This window comes from Phasianus colchicus, chromosome 17 (genome assembly GCF_987193195.1).
Source record: "Phasianus colchicus chromosome 17, bPhaCol1.hap1.1, whole genome shotgun sequence".
Classification (NCBI taxonomy): domain Eukaryota; kingdom Metazoa; phylum Chordata; class Aves; order Galliformes; family Phasianidae; genus Phasianus; species Phasianus colchicus.
In genome coordinates, this window is record NC_143452.1 from 7,925,993 (window position 1) to 7,953,249 (window position 27,257).

Sequence of the window (27,257 nt, forward strand, 5' to 3'; positions counted from 1 at the left end):
GAGGAGAAGTAGGTAGAGGCTTGGGGGTTATTTGGGACTAAACCAGCTGTGATACCATGCTGACATCAGTGACACCAGTGCTGAAAGCATGGGGCTGACTGTGCTGAGTCATGGCCAGAAGCAATGATTGAGCACCTGGTGGGAAGGCAGGGCCCACCCAGGGGAGCTCAGCTGTATGCAATGGACCTGAGTGACAGGAAGGGCTGGAGCCAGGATCCACCCCTTCCCAGACCTCATTTAAGGGTTTGCAGTGGAAAGGAAGGTATCTTGCTGGAGTTCCTTACCTGCTGGAGATCTTCTGAAGGTAAGCAGCTCTTTTTCTTCATTTCTGTATCCACAGCTTTGCCATCCTACTATTATCACAGTACTTTCCATCACGTTATAGCATTACACATACACCGTGCAAGGTCATAGACTCACTGAGATAGGAAAAGAGCTCTAAGATCCCAAATCCAACCCCAGCACACCCCATGATGTTCAATGCCCACATCTCTCAGTGCTACATCTCCATGGTTGTGGAGCATCTCCAGGGATGGTGACCCTACCATTTCACGAGCAGTTGTGCCACTGCATCACTGCTCTTCTAGAGAAGAAATTTCTCCTAATACCAACCTGACTTTCCCTACATTACCTCTCATCCCTGGAGATGCCCCACTGAGGAACATTTGGAGCTCAGATTAGATATGCCACCCAACTTCCCAAGATACCATCCTCCAGCAAGGCGCCCTGCTCCCATATGGAACACCAGGCTGGCTTAGTGCTGAGCAGCCTCCAGCACCTCTTTGGAGCTCCCAAATAATAAAATACAGAAAAGCATCACAAGAGACCACGTGCACCATCCCCAGTGCTCACTGGCTGCTGCCGCAGGAGCAGCAAACACTGAGCCCACAGCAGGGACCCATCTGACACAGGGCACCATGTCGGGTTCAAACAGTAATTAGTGAGAGTGGCTTAAAGCAAACACAGCAGCGTTCTGCTGGTCAGCTGACCTTAATTAGCCTATAAAGCGGGAAAGACATTAATAGGAAATGGTGCCTGCCTGGAGGTGATAAATAAAATGTATTGATCTCTAAGTACCAAGCTGGCAACTCTTTGTTGGGAAAACATATGATTAGAAGTAGTGCAGCAGTAAATACAAAGCAGCCTCTCATTCATTTGTTGGTGCAAGCCTGAGTCAGGACAGGACCAGCAGCGTGCTGGGATGGGCCTGTTTTGTAAGGAGGCTGTGATTTAATTGGATAAAGGCTGTGAGTGATGTGGTCAGTGGGCACAGTGGGGATGGGTCAATGGTTGGACTAAATGGGCAGGGCATCTCGTAAGGAAATTCTCTGCAGAGGTTTGTGTTAGATTTGCTCCCTGATTCATGCTTGTTCCAGTGGCGGAGGGATGCTATCATACACCAGATGGAGCCAAATAAAAACACCACGCTCACTGGAGTAGACTGATGTGAGAGATATATAATAATTAGGATGTGCCATATAGCTATTAAGGCTGCAAATCTGGGGGATCTATTATATTTTCTCTATTTCTCAAAACATGGTGACAACCAGCAACATTAGCATCCCAATGCATCTTTTTTAAGGCATGCACAGACCACAGTATCAGTGTTACTCCTCTCAGTGCTGCAGAGTTAGCAGAACCAAGGCAAAGTCCCCTCCAGGCACGTGCAGGTTGGTGACAACAGGCTTTGCACAGTAATTCCTGGCCTGCTCCGTTCCTTCCCGTTCCCCAGCCCTACCAGAGGGCAGATTGATTTTTGTTTTCAAATACTTGAGAACCCGCCACAAATCCCTTCAGCCCAGGCAAGTGATGTGCCTGTTCCTCTGCACTATCAGTGCTGAGGATGTGGCAATGCCTCTGCATGAGCAGGGCTGGCCCTTGGGAGCAGCCCCACAGTGCTCTGCCCTGCACCCCAAACCTCTCCTGGGTCGTGTGGGGCCCCAACCCACAGCCTGCAGGGCCACAGGTTGGGATTGCTGCTGGGCAGGAGTGCTGACAGCACAGTTCCTCAGGCGGTGCAGGAGTGCTTTTTTCTGACCTGTTTAATTAAACATGTTCAGAAACTGCAAGGGGGAGTTTATTGGATTTTTTTTCTCTTTTTCAATGCACTGGAGCTCATTAAAAAATAAAGGGGAGGAGGGTGTTTGTTGCAAACACAGCTTTCAAATAAGTCTTAATTTAAATAATTAAACGGGCAGCATTTATTTTTCTTGTCGGCTTTATTTCCCTACCAGCTTCCTTGTCAGTTTAGCCCAGATTTAAGGTGCTGTGCAGTGGGGGGGGGGGGTGCAAGGATGGAGCTGCAAGTGGAACTTGGTGCTCTGGTCTGGATCCATAGTGGTGGTCCCATCCCACCTCCCTATAGCATTGGTGCCTCCATAGAGCCCAGCATCCCCTTGGCAGCCAGACCTCAATGACTGCAGTGAGTTAAGCCTCCATCCATTCTGCAGCCCAAACTCTGGAACTTGTATTTTCAGGTTTTTAAAGAGCTTTGGGATACATTAGATAGAATGCAAATTTTATAAGGGAAATACTGTATACACTTATAGATGTGTAACGCTCATGTTTCAGGACTGTAACTGCTGGGGTGAGCAGGGCACTCCTCCAGGGGCCCTTCAGAGCCTAATTGTCTGTTATACATGCTATATGCTGCCCAATATGTATTCACTAAAGCCTCCAAACTTAGCATAGAATCACAAGGTTGGAAACAGCCTGTAAGATCATCTAGTCCAACCATCTTCACATTACCACTGCTACCACAAGCTACTAAACCAGATCTTGCAGTTCCTCATCCAGACAGAAGCAGAACAACAAATGAAAGTCCAATTGTCCATCCTCTGCCTCCCACCTCTGTGGCTCTGACAACAGCTGCTGCTTTCTAGCAGCATCTTGCAGCTGAGACCACCAAGGGTCAGGTTGGATATTCTTCTCTGAAAGAGCAGTGATGCAGTGGCACAGCTGCTTAGGGAGGTGGTGGGGTCACCATCCCTGGAGCTGTTCAGGATCCACGGAGATGTGGCACTGAGGGATGTGGGCACAGTGAGGTGGGCTGGGGTTGGACTTGGGGATCTCAGAGCTCTTTTCCAACCTTAATGATTCTGTGATTCAATGTTGGCGCTGTGCTGGGATGGGCCACAGAGACCTGGAACCCTGTGACCACCACAGCCCTCATTTCTGGGGGGAGGTTCTGCACAGCAGTGGCACTAAGGAGCTGCTCTGGCAGCACAGGGCTATGCCCTGGGATTTTGGGAGCCTTCCCGCAGGGTTTTGAAGGGGAGATCTCAGTGTCCCTTTACTGTTCCAACAGCAGAGAGAGTGGGAGCTGCGCTGGAGGCGCGACATGAGACATCTCCCAGCATAAAGCACAACCAAAGTGAGTTTTTATAATCCTACATTGACCCCCTCTGGAAAAAGTACTGCATTCATGAGATGCGTGAATGGGGCAGAGGGGTTGGCACAGCACAGGGCACTGTGCTGTCCCCCCACGGAGGGACCCTAAAGGACAACCCCGTGCCCACCTCCCCTCTCAACACACCCCCTTCCCCCCCCACCCCCGGCACGCTGCTGTGCGCTGCCATTAGCAAACCCAGCCACCTAATGCCTTTACATCCCCGTTATCCCCGTTCTGAACGCTGTCACATCTCCTAAGTGTCTTAAAGTAATACTTGATGATATTCTCCCCTTCAGTAAACATATTGATTAGATTACAAATGAGATTACCGCTGAACACGGCCCTTTGCAAAGAGCCAGGCACAGCTCTGCCCCCCCTTCTCCCTCCCCTCAGGAGGTCGGGGTTCGTTTGCTGCCCGAGCGCTGATTATTGCAATTTATTGCAGCTCTTCTCTCCCTCTCCCCGCGGGGACACCGAACAATTAGAAGTTGCATTTTGGGGTGATTATAACACACCTCGGGGGCGTTCAGGAGGCAAAAAGCTAAAGAGCAAAGGACTTAACGACCTGGAAAGGCAGCGATCCCTGGCAGCCGTTCCCAACGCACGCAGCACCCAGCAGTGCGGGGCAGCCCCGGGTCAGAGCTGCCGAGCGCACGGAGCTGCCCGCATTTTTTTATTATTATTGTTATTATTTTTAATTGAAGCTTTGTTTTTCTCGCTTTATCAGCGAGCCTATATCCACCCTTCCTCCCCTTCGCGTTTTCTGCTATTTACCTCCCAGCAAACAGATATTTGTGGCTCGCAATGAGGCAGACGTGCCGCCCCGTGCGGGGCGGAGCGGAGCCGGGGATGGAGCCGGGCGGGCTCGGAGCTCCCCCTGCCGCCCGCCGCGGGGCCGGGAGCGGATTCGGCTCTTTATTAATGAACGGGCTGCAGTTAGCGAGCGGTTCCCGGCCCCGGGGTCCTGTGACAGCGTCAGCGATGCCTCAACTATGCGGGACGGGGCGGCCGTGCGGTGCAGCTCTCTTACCCCTTCCCCTCTGCCTTTCCCCACGCAGACACAGCGCACAGCACGGACGGCCGCAGGAAGCAAACAGCCGCTCCGAGCGCGCTGCCGGTGCTCATCTCCCGAACGGAGCGCGAAGCTCCGCCCGCAGCACAGAGCTGCCCTCTGACCGCTGCTACTCCCTTACCCTGCGCAGCCGGCTTTCCGCCTTGGGCACCCGCTTCAGTGTTGCCTTGCGCTATTGGCAACATCCAGCACCGCTCCCCTTCAAAACAACCTGGCCCTCGAGCAGGCAACGGGGTAAGGCTGACACTGATATGTGATAGAAAGAGCCAAGAAACATTAAATTCGAGGCACTCAGCTATTACTTTTCAAGTGTGAGCGATCAGTCCCAGCACAGCCACCTGACAGCTTTCCCTTGCTCCTACAGAAGGGGAAGAAAGCACTGGGCCCTGTGTGGCGACATCGGAATTGTCCCTGCAGGACTCTGCATCCAGCACCGCCTCCTGGGAGAATCATCGAATTACTCAGGTTGGAAGGGACCTCAAGGATTATCAAGTCCAACTGCAGCCTAACCGTAGTACCCTAACTCTAGAGAGATCTAGAGGCAGGTAGGGATGGGGCTGAGATCACACAGACCCATCTCAGCCCCATCCCTACAGCTGGGCAGTGCTCCATTGCAGAGGTGTGAAATTAGAGCACTAAAGGCAGCACAAAAAGCCAGGAAGCACATGCAAATTTATTTACATTATTTATATATATATGTGTGTGTATTTATATAGAGAGAGAGACTTCAGTTTGCTGTTGGATTGAGAAGTACACAAGTGCTGAAGTGAAGCCACGCTGTGCTCCGATCAAAGGTTAGGAGCAAACTGAAGCACCCAGCCAGCACTTGCCTAAAGCCCAGATGAGCAAACAGCCCTGCAGGAGCACTGGAAGTCTTTAAAGAGGCTCTTCACAATGTAACACGCAGTACAAAGGTTTGCAACTGGATGCATGGATCTGCATACACAGGCGAGGGAGAAACTGCTGCTTGAGTGTATCAGGTGTACAACAACTAAGCAGGATTCTGACTCACCCCAAGTGTTAACTCTTCTTCTCTGCCAGTTTCAAAACTGTTGAAGTGACAGCTGTTTTAACATGTTATTTGTAATTCAGACTATTAATGAAGATGAGGAAATTTCTTGGATCAGACTGAGGTCTCCAATGAAATCTGAGCTGTTGGGAACTTGGGTGGCATCGATCAGTGTCTATGCAGGTATCTTTCCCTGCATATTTCAATGCCTTGAAAGCGTATCAGTTTAATTGCAAAGCTGTGAAATATGAAAACCAGGCTCAAATCAGAGTGCACTGTATCTCAATGGTTCCACTGGATTTCTGTGCTAGAAAAAAACCAATAGCAGTAGCTCAGGAGCATTACAGCTACACACCATCTAATCAAAGGTGTTAAAGTAGAGCAAGGCTGACATAAGGCAGGGTGCAGGGCCTGCAGGTCACTTGCAGAGGTGCTGCAGATTTATAGTGAAGGGCTGCAGCTGCACCAAGGCCCAGAGCTCCCCTCCCTGCAGGCACTGACGCACCAGGGCTGTCCAGCCCTACACATGCATTCACTGTGTTTGGCTCCAACTTCTGCTCTGGGTCATAAAGCTTCTGAGAGGCTTTAAAATAGTCACCATCTTATTAATATATTAATAACATCTACAGCTGACCTGCCAGAAGAACATCTCAGAAGTAGGCAGACAGCCACAGGAGGCAGAGCTCAACCCAGCTACAATCTCAGCCCACAACTATGTGAGCTACAGGAGGGCTCTCCAACTTTCCTGCCTGGAATGCAGGGACTGCCAAGGGGTGGGAAGAACTGCATGGAGCAAAGGGCTGACTGCACTTCCAGACGTGATGTAAACCAAAACCAAGTGCTGCAGCCTTACAGATTGCCTCCTCTGCCCAATTCCTCTGGCTGCTCCAGCACTTCCCAGCCTTCCGCCTGGATGGCAGAGAGCCAAACAGCTCCAGTTTCTCAGGCATGCCTTACCCCAAAGCAACACACCAAGGTCAGGAGGTTCTTCCCAACTCACCTGCCGCAGCTCTGTGCTCAGTGGCTGGAAGGAAGGCTATGACAATGATCTGGCCAAAAGTCAAGGCTGTTCCTTTACATTTAACAACATTACATCATTCCAAAGAAGATTGGAGTTTACAAACAAGTAAAACCTTCCAGTAAGTGCTGTACGTGATGTTGGGGAGCACAACACTGCTGCAGCCCTCTGCTTTGCAGTGGGTCTCTGTGCCACGTGAGCACATGCAGCCCTTCAGCAGCACACCTGGAGCAGGAGCCCATAGGTAGGTTTGTCTGTACACAAGAAACAATGATCAAAGCCACTGATTTTTCTATGCACCTAATAGGGGGGATTGGGCCCTCACAATTGTGAGTTTATTTATTTTTGTAAACCACTCATGTGGGGAAAATTATTAAAAAAAAAAATCAGAAGCAAAACATTCAGTACAGAGCATCAGAAATACACCACCTGGTTTTCACATTAGTAAACAAAAATGAGTCCCTGATTAAGGTCTTTCACAGCTGTGCTCCAAATGTTTATCACACCTCCTTCTGCATCACACCATCCTGCTGCAGTAACTGTGGCTGAGGAAGCAGACTTGCCCTCAGCAGAGATTTTAATACATCTTCACTAGATGAAAACCAAATACTTTTCAAGATCTCTTCAAAAAGTTTCCCCGCTTAAAAACCAAACACACAAAACACCCCACGAGCTGTTGGCCTCCATCTGAGATCCCCAAGACAACAATGATGCTTCCAGATGGATTAAATTACATACCTCCAAAACACTGACAAAACAAAACAATATAAAAAACCAAAGTGCATCTTTAGCAAACAGCATCCCCTCGGGCAGACCAATCTTTTACTGTACCAAGAAAAATAAATTCAAGAGGAGAAAAGATTCAGAGAGAAAAATACATTAGCAAATACAGATAAATTTGTTTTTAATAAAGGAGTTAATTTTCTTTCAATCCTATATAAAACAATAGCAATTAAAAACTTCATTTTTGAAAGTAAATATTTACATATGAACAAGTAACTGTGCAAAATTTACATGAAAAAAAATGGAAAGACAGGATTTCCTAAAAGACAAAATGAAAGGGGTGTAACAGTTGTCAGGTGTTGATAAAAATACTGATCAGCATTCAGTTTACACGCAAGAGAGTTAAATTCTACCATGAGAGGTCACACAAAGAAAGCCAAAGTATTTACAGTCATAAAAGTACTATCAATAGACAATTTAATACAATAACCTCTGAAAATATAAAGAACCAATTAGTATATTTGTAATAAAAAAATAGGTACAAAGAAGGGACTTTGCTCTGGACATCTTTAAAGTAGGCCCACAGCTTGCATACAGTCTTTTAGCAAAATAATTATAGTTTACATAGCCATTTTTATGTTATGTGCCAAAAATTATGTACAATTACTGACAAAATACACCAACCATTTTTCAACACTTGATTCACACTGATGATTCCTCTCAACTTTGATTTTATTTAATCTAAGCTTTCACTTTAGCTAAAAAACACAGTGCAAGTAAAATATATTTATGCTGAAAAGGTTTCTCTTTTTTTCCTTTTTTTCCTTTTTTAACTTTACAGCTTTACAAACTATAGCAAATAAAATGCATTTTTACAGATGCTGCTAAAACATTCAGAAGTAACCCTCCTTTACGGGATTTCAGGGCCTCTAATAAGCAATAATGTGATTAAAATTGAGGTTATGTTTAAAATTAACTGTATATCCCTCTAGATTTTGAACATTTGGGGGAAAGATAAATATCCTTAAAAAAATCAGTTTGCTTTGCTAACTGACTGTTCAAAAAAAAAAAAAAAAGCTAAATGAAATGAGGTCATCTGCTGTAGACATATGCCTATATAATTGATTTAGTTGAATAAAACTGAACTAAAACGCACAATTAATGTCAAAACTGCTACAGGGCTGACAGGGTAGCTAGTTATTTGCTAAACGATTCCATCAGTCTTTATATATGGCTTGTTTGGCAAGAAGGCCACTCAATCAAGAGATGAGTTAAAGTTTAATTGTCCTTTTATAGTATCCACAGGCCTTGTAAGTATCCTCACTGTTACAGAAATGTATTTTCTCTCACACTGAAGAGTTTATTTATAAACAGGAATATAAAACTGTTCCATGTAAAGAGGTGGCTGTTTTTCAAACAATATCCCATTTGCTTGTTACAAAAAGGCGAAATCTGCAAATATATAAAAAAATGTCCTCAGGCGGCTCTCCGTCAAAAATACCTTGATCTTTTCCACTTTACTTAAGGAATGCTTTATATAGCAATAGTGAATGGCTTGTCTCTCGCTCATTTTCTAAACAAAATATGAGGTCCCTGAGGTTCACCCGCGTTATCCTTTGTCGCGTAAACTGTCTGGTTGTTCCAACTCCAGAGCTGCCTGGGACTGCTGCACTCGAACCAGATCCCTGGGAAGGAAAAGAGCAGAAGCATCAGAACAGGTCTGTGGCCACACTTACTGCAGAGCTTCTCAGAGAAAACACAAGATGAGAACCAATGGATGATGTCCCAGTAGGCTCACAGACGGTGTATGCTATCAACTTAGGCATTTTTTAATTATTACTTTATTAACTGCAGTTCAATAATTAAATGCTATCGGTGATGTTTAACATAATTAAAATTAAAAAAAAAAAAACACATAAAAAGCTGCTTCTATCTGCAGTAAGGCAATCCCACCAACCAAAGCAAACAAAAAGTCTCAATGTTTGTACAGACCCTCAGCCTGCAGCTCTTTCTGAACTGGGGAGCAACCCATCCACCTGGCTGGGAGGTCTCAAATCATGCCCTTGATCTCCCCTGATCTTCACAGCAGAGTGCCACCAGCTCTGCCTGTTGCTGACGACAGCTGTAACCAAGCTCAGGATTATATTAAGCAGCAGCTATTCTGGACACCAGCAGACATTCTCTAACCATCTCTGAATTCCTGTCTATCGTTTGGCAACTTTTATTCCTCTGGTACACACTGGTCATCTGCCACAAGCAATGCATTATTTGTTACTTCAGAAAAAAAAAGAACAAGAAAAACAAGAGAAAGACCATAAGATTTCTTTAGAGATGTTTAGACATGCCACAGCCCTTCTTCAGCTGTTTACATACAGATAGGCTCCTAACCAAGTTGATAGAGCAACTCTGCTACAGCTGAGTCGAATTTTCACTTGCAGAAAAGAAATCACAGCTGTGATAGGACACAAGTAATTAATACAACTCCTATGTTTCCTGTGCTTTCCTTTACATAAGCAAAGAAATCCTGCAGTGCTTTAAATACCATGAGATTCAGCAAGAACGCTATCTAGAGTAACAGACTGCCTCTTTCAGGAAAGACATGGATGTATCACTGAGTCTTCCAACACGTGCACACAGCTCCCTGTCGGGCAGTGATGCAGCACAGCACAGCACAGCTCCCGAGGCACAGCGCTGCTCCTCGCCTGCCCGGCAGAACGGAACAGCAGCAGTGAGCACAGCCGCCAGCAGATGGCACAAAGAGACCAAAAACCAACTTTCAGCGCCAGCTTTAGAAGCCGGGGATACTTTGGGCAGTTGCCCGTTGGAGACACTTTGCTCTTTGTAAGTGAAAAGAAATCGTACATGTGGAGTAACTGGAAACAGACCACATTTCCATGGCTTGCTTATAGACACTTTTTTTCACCTCCAATTTCATTTACTAGAATGATCTACTACTCCTTTGTCCACGAATTTTAAAAAGCAGCTGACACCAGAAGCTCCATCGCCTGATGTTCTGGAGCACCAAAAGAAGTGTTCTAATGAAGAACATCACAGACCTGAGAAAAGCAAGGATATTACAGTAGCACAAGAGCCATGTGAACAAGCTGCTGGGACACACAGCCATGCAGTCCTCTATATGTTACATTTATATGTTTATTTTTGGTGCACATAACTGAGGAACCAACATAACCCCGTGTTGGAAGGTGCTGTCACTGCAGCACACCACCAGCAATGGAGTCACACTTCTGCTTCTCAAGCACAGAATCACAGAATGACCAGGGCTAGAAAGGACCACAAGGATGATGAATCTCCAACCCCATGCCACACACAGGGCCACCAACATCCCCATTTCATACCAGCCCAGGCTGCCCATGGCCCCATCCAACCTGGCCTTGAACACCTCCAGGGACGGGGCATCCACAGCCTCTCTGGGCAGCTGTTCCAGCACCTCACCACTCTCATAGCCAGCACGTTACTTCTTGAGCCCACGAGCCCTCTGCACTGTACTCAGCACTGCTGAAAGGCTGGATTTCCAAAGGCACATTTTAAAGCACTTACACAACATATGTGCTTATTTTCTATCTACTTCAATGGACACTGGATGCAGGACAGCATTGGATGCTAAGTATCAGATACATACAAGTTAGGAATAAAAGGTCTATAGAAAGAATGGCTGGGTGGGGTTCTTTTATTTTTGTCTTCCAAATATTCCTTAGAATCACAGAATTGCTCAGGTTGGAAAAAACCTTAAAGATCTTCAAGTCCAACCACAACCTAAGCATACTGCCCTAACAACACTCTGCTACATTAGGAGAGGCTCAATCCTCATTTTATTATATAGACCACTTCAAACCAATAGAAATTTTAGGAGCCATTGTAAAGAGAGAGAACTGCTACTCCTGTAGGCACAGAATGAGTTAAGCAGCTTTCTCATAACTGTCAATAAAATCATGTGGACTTAAGATTTTAAAAATGACAGCAGCCTGTTCTGTTGGATTTTGAAACAGTACAGTTATTACTTAGAGGTGATTTTACATGTAATTAAGATTCAGCATTCCTAGACATCAAAAGCTTACATTTACAAATCTGTGTCTAAGTAATGACAAACCCTATTTTCCACACTTCTTGTAATATGCCTTAACTACAAACTGCACACAAATGGCGACAAGTGGAGCTCAATTTAAAAATGTCAAGTGACACAGCAGCAAAAGCACAGCTGTGAGTTTATCAGATCAAAAGCAGCTGGTTCTTAATTAAACGACAAAAAATTAGATTTCCTGGAAACCTGTGGTTAATTGGTTAACCAGTAAGCGATTAATCTAGGATAACTAAATTAGTCAGATTTAGATGAAATACAAACAAGCATTCACAGCAGATATAAAACACATTTCATAACCTAAGTGACACGAGCAGACTATTCACACTGCTGCACAGCTGAGCATGCTAAGCAGGCAATGCCAACAGGAACACTCCATGAGATATTTCAGTATACTCCTCAGGGACCACATCATTTATATCAATATTGATCTCAGTGCCACATTCTGCAAACTTTCTGATTTTAAACTAGGTTTATAAAACTTTAATTTGGGAATTTGTTAACTTATATAAAAACAACCCTATCAGTAATAGGCATTTCACTAGCTTTCAAAACTCAAAATTATTTATGAAGATGCTCAAGAGGTTTGATTTTAATATAAAAATACCATCTACTAGTATTCAAATTGTCCTATGTTTTATATCAAGGACTTGTAAATTACTGCTTCTAACAACTCAGTATAAAACAAGGTGAACGATCCTGAAACAGAGCTTTTCTATAGCACAAACTGCCTTAGCAGCAAATATGTGGGATGCTCATTCACAAGCAGAATTATTCAATTATTGCTATCCTGTCACTTGCTATCAGATAGAAAATTCTGCAGGGAAAACACCTCAAATTATGAAAACAGAGCTTCTGGTCCTGTTAATAACAAGTGCTTTTTAAGCATTAGAGAAATCCTATATTCAGTGTCTTCCATGCACAAAGCAATTTTATACCATTTCATGTTCATTAACTCGTTTACAAATACTGCAGATAGTTTATCAATCTACCTGAAATTAAATGAACATTAAACCAATCAAATATTGAGCATACTGATAACTTTGTCAGTAGAGACATTTTTAATCTTCAAAAGGCTAGATTAAGTTGTGAGATATCCAAAGGATATAGGTGAGCATCATAATACACAGAAACTGACCTGCTGCAGAGATCCTAAAACTAAGGCCAATCAAAAGCTGATGAAATAAATTAGACAACTTCCTATAATTGGAAGCTCTTAGTGATTCACTTCAGCCACCTCACTAAAGGCATTAATTAGTCTGTGCTATTACTTAATCAGTTTGGCTGCAATTATAACAATCTCTTCCAAAACCATGGAGGTCCAAAAAGGCACAGAGTTGAGCAAACAGCAACTGCTTTCTAACAAGTCCCAAGTCCCACAAAAAAGGGAACATCACTCAGTTTTACTCCCCATGTCATTACATTGATGCTAAAAATTGATTCTGGCCCTGGAGAAAGAAAATCAACACATTCAAAATACAGTTTGCTACTCAGAAACTTCCACACATGAGGAAAGAGAGCTCTGAAAAAAAGTCTTTTACAGGAGTGGTGACGGAGCAAAACCAAGAACTGCAATTAGACCATACCTCTGTCCCTGATCCAGATCCTGGTGAATCCACTTTCCTTTTCTTTCTTGGACCAATTGCAGCTAATGCAGTCAAGTTGGCATCCCTCTGTCTCATCTGTGCTAGCTCTTGTTGCTGCATCTGCATTTGCCAGAACGAGTACCATTAATTATTTTTCTTTTAAATTTTCCAAATAAAAGTTAACGTTAAAGTGAAACACTTACCTCCTTGGCCTTCTGTTTCAGCCTAAGCTGTTCTGGATCTTCTTGCCTAGATCGAGACTGTGTTGATAAAATGACGAACAAGGACAGGTCAGGGAAGAAAAAGAAAAATCAATTAATTTACAGAAGTAGTTAGAAGTCTTATACTGCATATGAAGGCTTTTAACTTTCATGGGAAGTGAAAAGTACCTACCCACCACTTTTGGAGATTGAGACAGGGAAGGAAAATCATTCTTAGAAATTAAAAAGAGTTTTCCATTTCTTAGCTTCAAGTAATTGTTCTTGAGAAAGTACCCCCCCTTCTTCAGCTTTGTGAAAAACAGAAAAGGAACAGCACGCATTTATGCCTAAAGAAAACCATTATGAGGCACAAAATACGCACAACTCTGAATCTCAAAAAGGAATCACACCTTTACTTTTCAGAAGAATTCCTCCCATACACGTACAACTACATGGTTGGTAAGAACATTATTTGCTGTGCCTACAGATGGTCAAACTGCCATTTGAACAGAAGGCCAGTTAAGTGGCCAACAGACCTCAAGCATTACCACCTGCCCATCGTATTCCATATTCTGAGAAGTAACAGAATGCATTATTTCAGTAAACTTTATAGTCTAGTGATATTAAGACACTGGTTTTGGTTGTGTTTTTGGGGATATGTGTATCAGCTCTCTTAGTTTCTTGTTTTCTGTTTTTTTCCAAGAAGTCAAACAAACAGAAAATGGGAAGAACTTCAAGACAGTCTTGCATTTGTACTCCTCACATAGCAATACCATGTGTATCCAAACAAACGGTGTTTTCAATCCCATACAACCTCTAGACCAGCAACAAAATAAATTATTCTAATTCAATACTCAAGTATCCTTCAAATGTTAAGCTTTTCCTCATGATTAACCAAAGTCTTTCCTGCTGCACTCCAGGTGCAGCAAACACAGGAAATTGTAAGAACATGCAAATTACTGTTTCATAGAGTAAGTCACAATGATTTACATATATCTCACCCCAGTCTTCCCTCTTCTGAAAAGAAGGTATAAAATCTTTCCTTATTTCATAAGTCACGTTTTCTAGACTTATGAAATAAATTGCTTTCCTTCAGAAATCTACTTGCCACAGGGCTCCTGGACAGAGTATTCCATCTCAGGTATAATAGGAACCAACTGAAGTGTTTGCTGACATCTTATGTGCAAATATTGCACTAATCAATTTTGATGCCATCAACTCCTACCACAACATCCTGAAAATCCTGGGTTGTTTTGTGAATTGTGCTCCTTCCTAGGTAGTCACATCCATCCTATACTTGGGTCACCAAGTACAACCAAAAAGCACAGGGCTTACATCAACTGCTTCCTATTAATTTCATTTCTTCAATTTGTCAAAACGTTTCTGAACTCTATTGCTATTCCCCAAAATACTGGTAACTATTGCATATTGTTTAGAAATACAACCAAGCTATTAATTAATTAACCTTTTTTCTCAGTGAAAAGCACAAAGACTGGCTTTGTGGGCCTACTAAATTTGGGAAAATGCAATGAGAAAGGCAAAGCAGCTGCCCTTACTGTGGAAAGCAGAACAGAGCTGTATCTAAAGAATGCCCTCATCATGTTCCACCTCCAAAAATTAGTATTTCCCTTCACTGGATGTCCTTTACAAAGAGAAGAAATTCTGCACTTTTGACGTAAAAAAAAAGAAAAGACAATTTGCAGATGTGTGTGAAATCCAAGCACTTGCCTTTGCTGCACGCATTAAAATTTCCCTTTCTTGTTCATCTTTACGCTGCTTTTCTATTTGATCAAGTTGTTCAAAGAACTTGAGCTGTGCCCGAACGTCACTTGCTTGTTCGTATCTTTCATCATCCTGAAAACATGGCAAATATGTTCCTCATTACATATCTTAAAAACAAAGCTGTTAGCTTGTACTGTACTGGAGAAGAACATATACATTTAAATCTCAACTGTTCACTTTGTCCTTTTCAAGGAAATAGCAAGTGTGTATTTACACCAGTCAAACCAGCTCTTAAAAGCATTTTGTTCTATTTCATGAATTCATCAGATTTTGACTTCCACATTAATACCATCATTGCTTTAACTTCACAAACATATTTTAGAGATTCTTTTTTCTTCTATTTGCATCTATTAAGTATATGCATCTGTCAGACAGCAGTCTTGAGAATTCAGAGCAGTGCTCCCTGGTCCCACACTGATCCCAGCAGCATTAACAGATGCAGGCTGCTCATTCTAATACAAAACAGCCAGGTGAGTGAAAAGCAGGTGAAACTCAGTAGCTCATTTTACATTCAGCCACTTGTTTCCCTACAAAGTGCCTCATTTAACATTAGTTACCATCAAAAAGCAGAAGAGAATATGCTTCCTATATGCTGGCAATGGGAGGAGGGAAGGATATAAATTGATGTAAGCCACAATACTAGATTTTGCTGCATCTTCTTCTTGCTAGGGCAGTTGTAAGCTGGACTTCTACAACTACGATAGTATACCTTTTTGGAGGGTCAAAGCAGTCAAAGAATATTTCCTTGAAAGGAAATATTAATACATATTCAATGATTACTTTCCTCCCAGTACCCAGTGGGCCTATATAGATAGAATTACAGAAACAAAGGAACGCAAGTGTTCTACAATTATGTCAACAGTAAGCACACAAAAAAGGCTTCTGGAGAACAGCTCCTTCAGGTAGCTTCAGTTGGAGATCAAAAAGCTAGCTGGCAATGTTGCTGTCCACTTGAAGAAAGGAAATGAAAGATGAAGAATTCATCTACAACATCATTCAGCTTTACTCTGGGAGACTTGAGGCTGACTGATCTTTACCAGATAGCACATAATGCTGGGGTATGGTGAACAAAAATAAATCACATCTTTTATCTGCCTATCCCATTGTACAATCACTCAGATTTTAAACGTTTGACATAATTAAGGGGTAAAACAAATCTACATTTGTTCATTTGTTTTAAAAAAAATGTACGTATGCAAGCTGAAGCCTACTAGTCATGCAGATATATTAATATCTTAGTGTAAGATGAATCAGAGACAATAAACAGCCTAACATTAGAGAATGAAGAACATCCGAACACATGCACAGAACAGCCCACTAAATGTGTTTAATTGCACAAATAACACTGCACAGTTACCTTATAAGAAATATTCCTTTGCTGAGCAGTCTCTGATAGTTTTTCCACGAGGTTTTGTAGTCTTTGTTGTGTAGCGTGTGATACATAGCTAACTACGTCAGGATGGATTTCTGTTATTCCATGTTTTTTACCTATGACCAGGGCAAAAAGTTGTAGAAAAAATAATAAATAACAGTAATAATTATTCAGTTAAACATCATGGTCAATGTCTATCATGGAAACGTAAACACTTGGCAAAGCAAGGCTTTCATGCACGTATGAGAATAAGCATTAGATAGGAAATAGTGTACACCCAAGTTTAGCCTAGCAAAGCTTATGATTGTTAAGAAATGCTGCATGCTACAGCAGAACAAATAAATGAAGAAGGCTTTTTGTTATACTATCATTTGTAAATTTGTAAGTAAATATGATAAAGTCATTCCTGGACTTATCTTTTTTTCCAAACAAATTTCATTATTTTTGTTGCTGTATGATTTTATGCAGTCAGTTTTAACCAGGTACAGTAATTTTGGTGCTAAATTGCCATACTTCTATAGCAATGTTATTCTTCACACCATTCTTTCATAAGCTGAATGATCACCCACAAGCATCCAATTACACAAAAAGACAACTACTCTAACAACTGTAGAACTATTCAAATTAATTTGTAAGGAAAATATCTTTCACTGAACTCAGCACTGGTGAAATGTGCTTATTAAATCTCTAGAAACATCAGCATACCTATTTCTAATATCCTTCTTTGTAAAGGTGCCGAGAAGAGGAAGGTTTCGTCTTTACAAGACCTTGTTAACGTGCCCACCAGCTCCGAGTTTGTTGCCAATATCCGAGCACTTTCCTCTGACAGGTTGACTCCAGCCATTGATGCAACATCGTTAATGTCATCATCATCCCTTAAGAAAGGAAAATTCATTACAACCATTAAATTTAGTGCTTATATCTACACACACCGCTACAAAATCATGGCTGCACATTATGAGTTCCACAATAAACCTGAATATTCCATTTCATTTTTGCTTTTATTATGTGCTAAAATTAAGCTAACATCATTTGATTCCAAAGGGCTCGAGGAGCATTTCTGTCATTTTGCATTTCCTAACTGTTTTTCTCAATATCTTTTCTTATGCAACATTTTAGTACTTTAAGAAACAAGATACTAGATACATCACTACCACAAATAATAATAAACTGCACTCATCATTGTAAAACAGGCTGTACATCCAAACAATCTGAGCAGAGTTGGAAGGTGCAGAGGAATGAATTCTATTTGCTTGTCCAGACAAGAATTGTTTGTGAGTTTAAATATTTACCCTTAGTGCCAGCTAAATGATAAAATCAATCTGGCACAAGCATGCCCACAGCTGTTTGTACAAGTCTTTAAGTAGCAGATCTGGCTACAGAAAATCAATTTTCAGTTCTTGTGCATTTACCTAGCCTGATTCAGCACCACTAGAGTACATGGACAGGTTCCCACTAAGTTCTGCAGGCTGCCCAGGCAGTATGTATGAGTACAAATAAGCACGTGGTTCCTCACCTAAAAGAACCTCCCCCAGGTTCTTTCAGTTTATTCTTCTGAGCAGCAGCTACTTGTGTTGAAACAGTGGCTATAGCTTTGTTTCCAGGTAATACTGTTGGTTTTACCACAGGTACTGCAGGAAAACAGATAAGATTTGTAAATCAAACTTGTGTCAGAGCTTAGATTTACAAGCCAGTCACAGGTAGTAATGACAATACGCCTGGCACAAAGATTTTGCCTCAACAATTTCTGTCAGCATCACACCCACCTAGAACAGTGCCCTCCCATACAGTTCCAGCACCCACATATTTTCTCTGACTACAAAAGCTGCCCTGCATGCGTGCACTCCCAGCCACTACACTATGCACTGAAGATTTTAGCAGTGCTACAGTAGCACACCACTGGCACTTCAAAAGTGATGCTAACCAAGCCAACATAATGCTAGTAGAAGGGCACATATCAGATGACCTCCTACCTGTCTGAAGTTGATTCAGTTGAATTTGCTGAGGAGTAGTGAGCATAATACGACTGTGCGGTTGCCGCAGTGCTACCATTGGTGTCTGTGTCAACGTTACCTGTGGGGGCCTTATCAACGTCCCTGCTTTCTGAGGCTGTTGAATAACCTGTAGAAAAAAAAGAACTGTAAACAAATCTGAAACAACTAGGGCTAAGAATGAGGTGGGAAAAACAAAGCCTAACAACCAACACATCTGTTCATCGATCTAGGTTCGGCACATGTTAAGTTTCTTTAAACTAAAGTCATTCTTCATTTTAAAAAATTAATAATCCACCTTCTGTGACAAAAAAAAAAGGCAGAAAACGCCCTATTTCTGTTTAAGAACTCTATCTATAATCACAAAGATATGTTTCCTACATTAGAAAAACAGACAGAGGCAAATTGCATCTGTCTGAACAAATTTAAGAACTAGAAATAATAGCAACTTGGTACAGGTAATTCAGCTGGTTTTACCTAAACTGTTTTCATACAGAATCAGTATAAGCCACAGCTGTGTAGCTTTGTACTAGGTTGCCTTTTTTTTCCCCTCTTCTTTTTGGTCACACTGAATATTTACAAATTGACCACAGTGATCTCTACTTTCCATTTCATGCAAAAGTGTATGGATAGAGAAGCTCAGACAAACGCTAAGTGTTCATATACAGTAAATATACATATATACATATACATATAAAAAAGTGTTCATAGCAAGAAATCCTAGCAATTTAATTATGCACATTAGTCAATACCTATCCCCAAAAAAACTTATGTGAAGGCACTGTTTTGCTATGAGAAGACATCAAGAGGTGGTGTGCACATGATACTATTCTTACCTGGTTTTCATGAAAGTTTACATACAGATCTAAACTATTATACCAGAACAGGAGAAAGAACTTGTCATTAGACTTACGCAATGGGAAAAGAAAAATCCTCCACAATACTGCTCTCATAGATATGCAGTAATTGAAAAAATCTGCCAGTATTTCTTGTTAAAACAGGAAATATAGTACTTTAATCAAGAATGGATTTTAAACTATATACATTGTTCTCCTCCTTAGTAGCTACCCTTCTAAAAAACAGTCGAAGATCTTTGACTGAATTAAACAATCAATCTGTGAAGTCACTGTATTCTGAACAAACACCTGTCTAGCAACAGATGACACACTTCAACTTACGTACCAGTGGTGTCGACTGCCCTTGTTTACTAACACCAACTTGTGTAGGCTGAGTTAGGCTGATTACAGGTTGTTGTAGAGTACTTGTTACAGTTGCAGTTGCCTTCCCTGCTGCGCGCTGAACTGAAGGGCTTAGCATCACTGCTGTAAGTGCCGTTGTTGCTTGCGCTGTTGGCTGCTGCTGTTGACTTTGCTGAATGAAAGCTGCAGAGTCTGGTGTTAACTGTCTCAAGGCAGGTAAACTCCTCTAAAAAGAGGAAAGGAAAGAATTTGCTTGAGTATTTTAATCCTATATCACAAAAGAAAACATTAATCATAAAAAGCAACTCATTTAATTTCAGTTCATTATAACAGGCTGCATGCATTTCTACATTAGAAAAGAAAACATGATAGCAGCACACAGAGAAATACTATGCCACTTCCCATTTTAAGCTAGGCAGAGCAACAGCACCTTTAGTAGTAGAAACTTGGCCATCATGGACACATAGATCATTGAGCCCACCTAGAAACCTTAACATGTTTAACAGCCTAAGCTCACACTGCCTTCCTTGATTGCATTCCTAACTATCTACACCAAGCTATAAAATGTGATGGATTAGACAACTGCAGTGTTTTACATACATTAGTTATTTCTGCATGGTAACAATTTTTGTCCTTGTGAATAGCTCAAGTATGAACAAGCATTTAAGACCCCAGAAATGTCAACACACACCTACAACTATAAGTGCATCCCTTAATCATACATTAGCCTAGCAAAGTTATACTCTTACCATAAAGGGTCGTTGTACCTTTTTTGAATTTTCAGGTAAAAACTGTTTTGGAATAAAAATTATTTTGATATGTGTCCAATTACTATAAAATTTATGACAGATTGCATTTATTATTTAGAGATGACAACCTTCCTGTTTATCCACACAAATACGCACAGAAGCGTAAGAGTATGATTTTGTCCAGAAGGTATGGCTTTCTCTCTCATTCAATCCCTGTTTTTCAGAAACCATAATAAATCAACTCATAGGCTTGGAGCTATGGAAAGAAACAGCTCATAAGTCACAGAAAGAAAACCCTCACTTTTCAGATCTCTTGAAACAGCCAACTATTGACTATGCCAATGAATTATACTAACAAACTTCTGGAACCAGGAGACAAAAAATATTATTTTAAGAGAGCAGAAGCCTAACCAGGCACTATTTCAAAATCCATCTACACTGCCTTGGAGTTCCATCTGTAGTGGCAAAAGATGTGCTTGTGCTCATTGCTGCAAGTAGATAACCATGAGGTGTAGTGAACACACATTACCTTCAGAAAAGGCACAAGGTAAGGTTGAGGCGAAGAATTAAGTTCTCTGTAGAGCCTACTGGTGAAATCTTCTGCTTCAATTTTTCCATCCTTCAAAAAGAAAAGTGGATGAAATTGTGGAAATTAACTTTTTCAACACCAAAAGAAGAGAAAGACTTAATCTACTGAAAATCAGTAGTTTTTATCATTCTCCACTATTTTACTTATCGGTAGTTTCATCACAGTAACAATCTTTGAATGCAGCTGTCTCTCACAAAAGTAGTTGTAGATTCCTCATGGGAAGATACATTTCAAGATTTAATTTTGGGACTACTTCTGGTTATCATGTGATAACATTGGAATACAGAACTTCATCTTAAATTAAAAGCCACTCAATTACACTGAGCAGTAGTAATATAGAAATAAAAACTCATTCTATAAATATTAATTATGTCAAGCTTTAGCATTAGCTTCAGCTATTACTTTTATGTAAAAGTTTGCAGTTTCCTACACTCAACCATTGTGTGCCAGCAGTGCTGTATTGCCTTCCCTGAAGTACACAATTCATCTTTTTGTTCACCGTTTTATCAACAAAAATTGTTGAATTTAAAGAGTTAACATGTACACTATCTGCACTTAAATTTAACTCACCTAAGTCAACTACAATAGATTAATGAGGGTCATGGGTAAGTTCTCATGAGAACATAAGCAAGAACGCCTGCTTTCCAAGCTTCAAACAAAAATTCATGCATATTTTTTAATTCAGAAGAACTTTTTTCAATTTCATTTTTCTCATATTTTAAAATCTTTCTCCTCGTCACAAAAAGTCAGTTTAGAGGCTGACTTGGCCCACATACTGCTTTTTCCTACAATTCTTCTGAACTTTTCTTACCAGTAGGTTCTGTACCAATTCTTTCACATTAGCTGCGGTCTCTGAAGACTGTTTTCCAGATGATGCCAGTTTTATTAACGTGGATAGAAAGTTTTTACATTTCTTCACATTTTCCATAGTTTCCTGTTAAAGGGGGATGAGGGTGAATAAAGGAAACAAAAAGGAAGCTGAACTCTTTATAACGACTACTTTGACTACAAACTCAGAGAAATAAAGTCCTTCTCTCAGTACATGACCTAACAATACTATCTATAAATTCAGGGCCTCTGCCACATAGAAAATAAGACTGAAATAATTTTTTGCTTTATAAATACATATCTTTTTTACATTTTTGTTATCAAAATATAAAAAATTCTGATTCTCAATAAAACTAGGAAATGCAAAGTATTTTATGAATGACATCTGGGTATGTGAAATAGGCACTGCAGAAGGACAACAAATAGCAAAGCTCTGCCTTCCCAGCACATAGAACAGTGCACTCTGGTTCTCCCTGTTGCACAGCCCTAGAAACAAGCATCCTGAACAAGTCAGTGTCAGCTTCTTATCCCTTCTCATGCTGATTCCATTCTGCTATGTCAAACGATACACATTCCCGTGAATACATAACTCATGGTTTTTAAGAAAGGAATACTTTAAAAGCCATTACAGAAATAAAATTAATACTTTGGCAGCTCTCAAAGCTCTCAAAATTCAAGTGATTTGTGTTTCACACTTTGTAAATTATATGGTACTGCTTAAAATTTTACTTCTTTTCTCCAAGACCAGTAGATAACACAATTCCTACATCTTTACTACCTTCCACTTTATCAGTGGATATGTGTGTGTATAGTTGCACATACAGAAATGCAGCAGAATTGATTCTAAAAGCACTCAATATCTTACTGTGGCAGCAGTGGAGGTTGCTGTTGTTCCTTGCACTGTTCTCTGAGGAGTTCCAGTTTGTACAGCTGTTGCTGTCCCCAATGTAGTTGTTTGTGCAGTACCACCCAGAACAATCTGAGGCTGCAGAGAACACAAACATAAGATTATTGTACTTGGGATATATTAAAACATGATTGCTTCCTGATCTGTCAAACAAACCAAGCCACAGGACAGCAGCCCATCATCTTCCCAGCTACTGCAAAAGGATTATCCACTTTCTGTTGCAGTGGAAAGAAAGAGCCACCAGATGGCACAATATGCTACACATTCGAGATTGGAATGCCGAAAGTTGATTTAAGTATTGCACGATTTCTGGTGACTGAATTAAACACCAAAATACACAAGTGTACCCTCATACAGAGCTGTTTCCCAACACAACTCATGTAAGTACACTTCTGTCAATGTGCAACTCTTTTGGCTTGTTCCTTCTAATGCCACTTTCACAAAAAGAAGTGACCCAAAAGCTGTGGTCTTCTCTAAGTCTTTTAATGGACAATAGGATAAAGCATTTTTCTGCTTTCATAGACAGCTTGGTAATTCAAAGTAAGATCACCATCTTTAAAGAAGGAGCATTGTAAATAAGAACTTTTCACACATACAGTCCCACTGACAGACTTCCAACATATCCTGCTTACCACTGGCAATCATACTTATCAAGCCAAAGCTAACTCTCCAAACTTTAATAATACCTTTGTAAACTTGATCTTTATATACAGATCCACAAGAAAAGTGGCTCCAGTGGTGCCAAAGCTACCTTACTCTTATTTGGGAAACAGAAAAGACGACAAGGATTTAACTTGTCTCATTTTTCATAATCAGAGTAAATGAGAATAATCACGCACATTAGAGGAAAAAATACACAGATTGAATGGTTTCTTCCTTCAGTATAACAGCAGTGTAAATGAGTGAAACTCAGGTACATTCACTTTTAGGCCTGGAAAGATCACTGACAGAGGCAAAGGCTCCAAGGGGAGAAAAGTTAACTGGGTGTATAGCAAAAGCTGCATTTTTCTCAGTGATAAATATCTAATCCTGTACACTCAGGGATGAAGAAAGCACAATTAGATGTTTAGGTGATAGCATTTGCATCGTATAATTGCTACCTGGAAATCACACGGATCACGTCACACTTTTTGCACCACATCTTAAAATCAAGCATATATTTCGTGTCTACAAACTTACCTGCACAACAGGAGGACGCTGTAACGTTGTTGTGGGTTGCACTGTCGTTTGAGCCTGAGACACTTGCTTGATGATAGTAGTTGGTGTCACCTGTCGTGCAATAATAGATGTTCCTGGAGCCTTGGGAAAGAGGAATAGAAAAAAGGATTCACTGAGTGTATTGGGTTCAAAGCGACCTTACAAATCATCTAGTTCCAACTCCCTTGTCATGGGCAGGGTTGCTACCCATCAGATCAGGCCCAGGGCTCCATCCAACCCGACCTTTAAGACTTCCAGGGATGAGGCATCCATGCCTAGCCCCTCTGGGCAGTCTAGACCAGAGTCTCACCACCCCACCTCCTGACATCTAACCTAAATCTGCCCACCTTTAGTTTAAAATCATTCCCCCTTGTCATGTCACTATGAGACCATTGAAAAAGCTGTTCTCTGTACTGCTCATAAGCTCCATTTAAGTACCAAAAGGGCTCAACAAGGTCTCCCCAGAACCTTCTCTTCTCCAGGCTGAACTTTCTGGCATATTCTTCTCAGGCAGAATCTCAGTTATTTTTTTTTAAATGCTACCAATCACTGAACTAACCTGCACTGTTGATATCTGCACTGGAGGAGCACTGGTAGGTGTAGCAGGACGAGGAGTCATAGTATTTTGAGGCTGAGACTGGGCATGTGCCTGTGCTTGCATCTGCGCCAAGGCTTGTTGAGGGATCATCAGCAACTGCCCATTCTCACTACGCACGAGGACCATGCCTGTTAAAAAAGAAACTGGTCAAACACACTGCCTTTTTCAAATGTGAAGGAGTGTATTTTCCTCAGATTTTTGTCCAAGTTAGGTATATATGGAATTAATGCACTGCTTAAGTTCTACACAGCTAGTAAAAGTAGTTTTACATAAAAGCAGAATAGTCTGATGCATTCCTATATTTTGTATAGAATATCTTAATTACAGAAATAGTCTTTATTTATATCATCAAAATGCTCATTATGGTGTGTGTCAGAACATGAGTCACATCCCTCTCAATCTAATACACCATAAGGAGAGGTTAAAGTTGGCAATAGCTTAAAAATGCACCTGTTTTCTGCTAAGAAAAATGTTCTATGAAACACTGCAACTAAAGCAATCTTGCCATTAAGCAAAACTCCTATTACTTTCAGAAAAATAAATAAATAAAACTAGGTTTCAACAGCAACAAGAACACAATCATCTAAGTTCTAAATTAATTTCCCCATAACAAATTTAGTAATGAACATGATTATAAAATCATAGTTTTTCTCATGTGCATCTGCAACAGAGCACACTGTGCCACATTACACCCCAAAAGGAAAATAAAACGAAGAAGAAAACGAAGCAGTCATTCCCTGCTCAGTCACTCAGATCAGTACACTTAACCCCACTGGATAGCTGTAAGGAACCAGATTTCAACAGACAGATTTTCAGATGCTAGCCTCTTCTTCTTGAAGCACAGATAGGATCGGGACAGTGTGAACAGTTTCTCCAGGCTCATTCCTTCCACACCTCAGTCAGTCCTCACCACCTCAGCCTCACGAGCTCTGCAAAAGGCACCTAAGGAAACAACCTGGGTACCCAAAATTGGTTAGCCTATTGGAGCAACAAAACTACAGGAGGAAACTTCACCATGGAAATCAACTGGCACTACTGAATTCGAGTTTGCTACGTGTTAGTACATGAATAAAAAGTCTACACACACTCCCCAAAAATACATGGAGATCCTCTTCTATGCAATCTCAGAGCACGACCACCATAAGCTACACACAAATGTGAGATCTTCAGTGATGAACTCTTGTTGCCCATCTTTGTCATGTTTCACAATAATCAGCTGAAGAACCTAAACACTCAATCAGTGGAAATCTTCAATATTATTATAACTGAAGACATGAGTACAGTGCAAGTCTGATTAGAGAGCTCTTTTCTAGACAATGACAAATGTATTGTATAGCTCATTACCACTTTGTTTCCAGCAAATGAGAAAGTCAAATATAACTACAATGCTTTTGCTTAAAGAAGCTGTTACGTGCACACAACTAGATTGACATCCATAAGAAGCTTTCTCAGAAACCACAATTTTGGGGTTCCCTAGGATATTCAAGGGCTTACATGCCATCCAAAAGGCAGATGGGAAGAAAGAAAAGGCAGCAGATAAGCACAGAATGAAGGCTGTCTATCTCTGGAGAGCAAGCACAATGAAACATTCCCAGAGCTACATGTATAGCTGATGCTCACAGCAACAGAGCACAACTGCTGATCCAGACAATAAAAAAGCATTAGAAAACGTATCAAGAAAGTTCAATTTTTAGCAGAAGACAGACAAGCCAATCAGTTTTAACTCAGAAGTTGACTCCAAGAAGAGATTTCTATGGGAAGTCTAAACTTTTGCTCAAGTATCAAAGTTGTTATAAACAAGTTCTTCATATAAAGCTCCATTCATAGCTATCCCTATTTAAGTAGTTTTTTCTACTGTTTTGACACCTTTGACACACAGTTATTTTCCATTTATTCAATTTAACATCCCATAAGTGATGGGATGGAAATGCCATTTCCATTGCTGTGCACTATATTAAGTACCTCTGCCTTTCTTTCCTAGAAAGCCTGATCATGTATACTACAAAATCATATTCTCTACTATAAATGTGAACATTAAAGCATTATTTCCAAGTCCAGCATTAAAGAACTCATCAAAATAAATTTTAATTACCATTTTTGTTAGAGGCTCAACAGAATCATAAAGGAGGCTCATATTTTAGTTTAGTTTGAATTAAGCAGTTCATCACAGCTCCAAATAAAGGATTAGCAGAACTGAGTTGTGCTGCTCCTTCTGCTGACAAAACTTGTCCTCCTGCCTAGTGCCATGGTCACCTCGTGTGTTCTTGTGGTGGAGACCTTCCTGGATCCCTTGTTTTCCAGAGAGCATTTGGAGGGAAAGGTTCATTATTGTATGGCACAGCAGCATGACCCTACATTGTGTCGTCTTTGACTCTATTTGTATTCTAGTTGCTAACAGCATTTCTATTTTCAGAGGGTTTTGTTCTATTTGTGTGTGTTTATTTTTAATTAATAAAACTTGTAAAACCACGCAGTGAAATAAAAAGACCTCTGTCCACACAATATGTCAGATAAACGAACCAGGCTTTCTTCTATGCCTTCTCCTTTCCTTCTCCTTTGAAAGATGGCATGCCTTAGCAGAGACTAAAGAGAAAGAATCCCTATCAATAATAGCGGGGGGAAAAAAAAAGGTTTTGTAGCCTTTGCAGACTCCCTTTATTATCTGAGTAACACCTGTCCAGCTAGAGAACCTCTACATTCAAAAAAAAAGAAAGAAAGAAAACACAGAAGTTTTCTCTGACAAACACAGAAACCAGGATTAATAATCATTACATGAGCTGGAGTTCAGAACAACCACTAAAATCTGCTGCAGACAGAGCAGGCATCTCCAGGTCACTGCTGGCAGAGCAGGCAGGCACTCACACAGCAATACACACACGTGCCAGCCATGCTCAGAATTAGCAATCCACGTCTCCAGGACCCTCACATCCAGCTGGGGGCACTGAAGGAG

At 41.1% G+C, this 27,257-nt stretch overlaps 1 protein-coding gene and 1 long non-coding RNA gene across 3 annotated transcripts in view; one reads left to right on the forward strand and one right to left on the reverse strand.

The window, feature by feature from the left end:
• The first annotated feature begins 271 nt into the window (after window positions 1-271).
• On the forward strand, window positions 272-5,902 carry LOC116227884 (uncharacterized). Of its 2 annotated transcripts, XR_016471919.1 has the most exons (5): window positions 272-304; window positions 3,308-3,373; window positions 3,837-4,697; window positions 4,828-4,928; window positions 5,180-5,902. It is a non-coding gene; the product is annotated as an uncharacterized LOC116227884 (long non-coding RNA). The 2 variants fall into 2 exon arrangements; XR_004166667.2 differs by having other exon boundaries at window positions 4,828-5,902.
• A 1,505-nt stretch (window positions 5,903-7,407) lies between these two features.
• TAF4 (TATA-box binding protein associated factor 4) overlaps window positions 7,408-27,257 on the reverse strand; it is a 36,299-nt gene continuing 16,449 nt past the window's right edge. The window contains exons 3-16 of the mRNA XM_031590247.2: window positions 24,269-24,435; window positions 23,692-23,811; window positions 22,471-22,590; window positions 21,589-21,711; window positions 20,718-20,807; window positions 19,423-19,665; window positions 18,223-18,370; window positions 17,766-17,880; window positions 16,955-17,124; window positions 16,235-16,365; window positions 14,824-14,949; window positions 13,099-13,155; window positions 12,896-13,015; window positions 7,408-8,898 (exon numbers count right to left, since the gene is read on the reverse strand). Coding sequence (XP_031446107.2) covers window positions 8,731-8,898; window positions 12,896-13,015; window positions 13,099-13,155; window positions 14,824-14,949; window positions 16,235-16,365; window positions 16,955-17,124; window positions 17,766-17,880; window positions 18,223-18,370; window positions 19,423-19,665; window positions 20,718-20,807; window positions 21,589-21,711; window positions 22,471-22,590; window positions 23,692-23,811; window positions 24,269-24,435 — 1,898 coding nt within the window. The 3' untranslated portion in view covers window positions 7,408-8,730. The remainder of the gene's footprint in view (window positions 8,899-12,895; window positions 13,016-13,098; window positions 13,156-14,823; window positions 14,950-16,234; window positions 16,366-16,954; window positions 17,125-17,765; window positions 17,881-18,222; window positions 18,371-19,422; window positions 19,666-20,717; window positions 20,808-21,588; window positions 21,712-22,470; window positions 22,591-23,691; window positions 23,812-24,268; window positions 24,436-27,257) is intronic.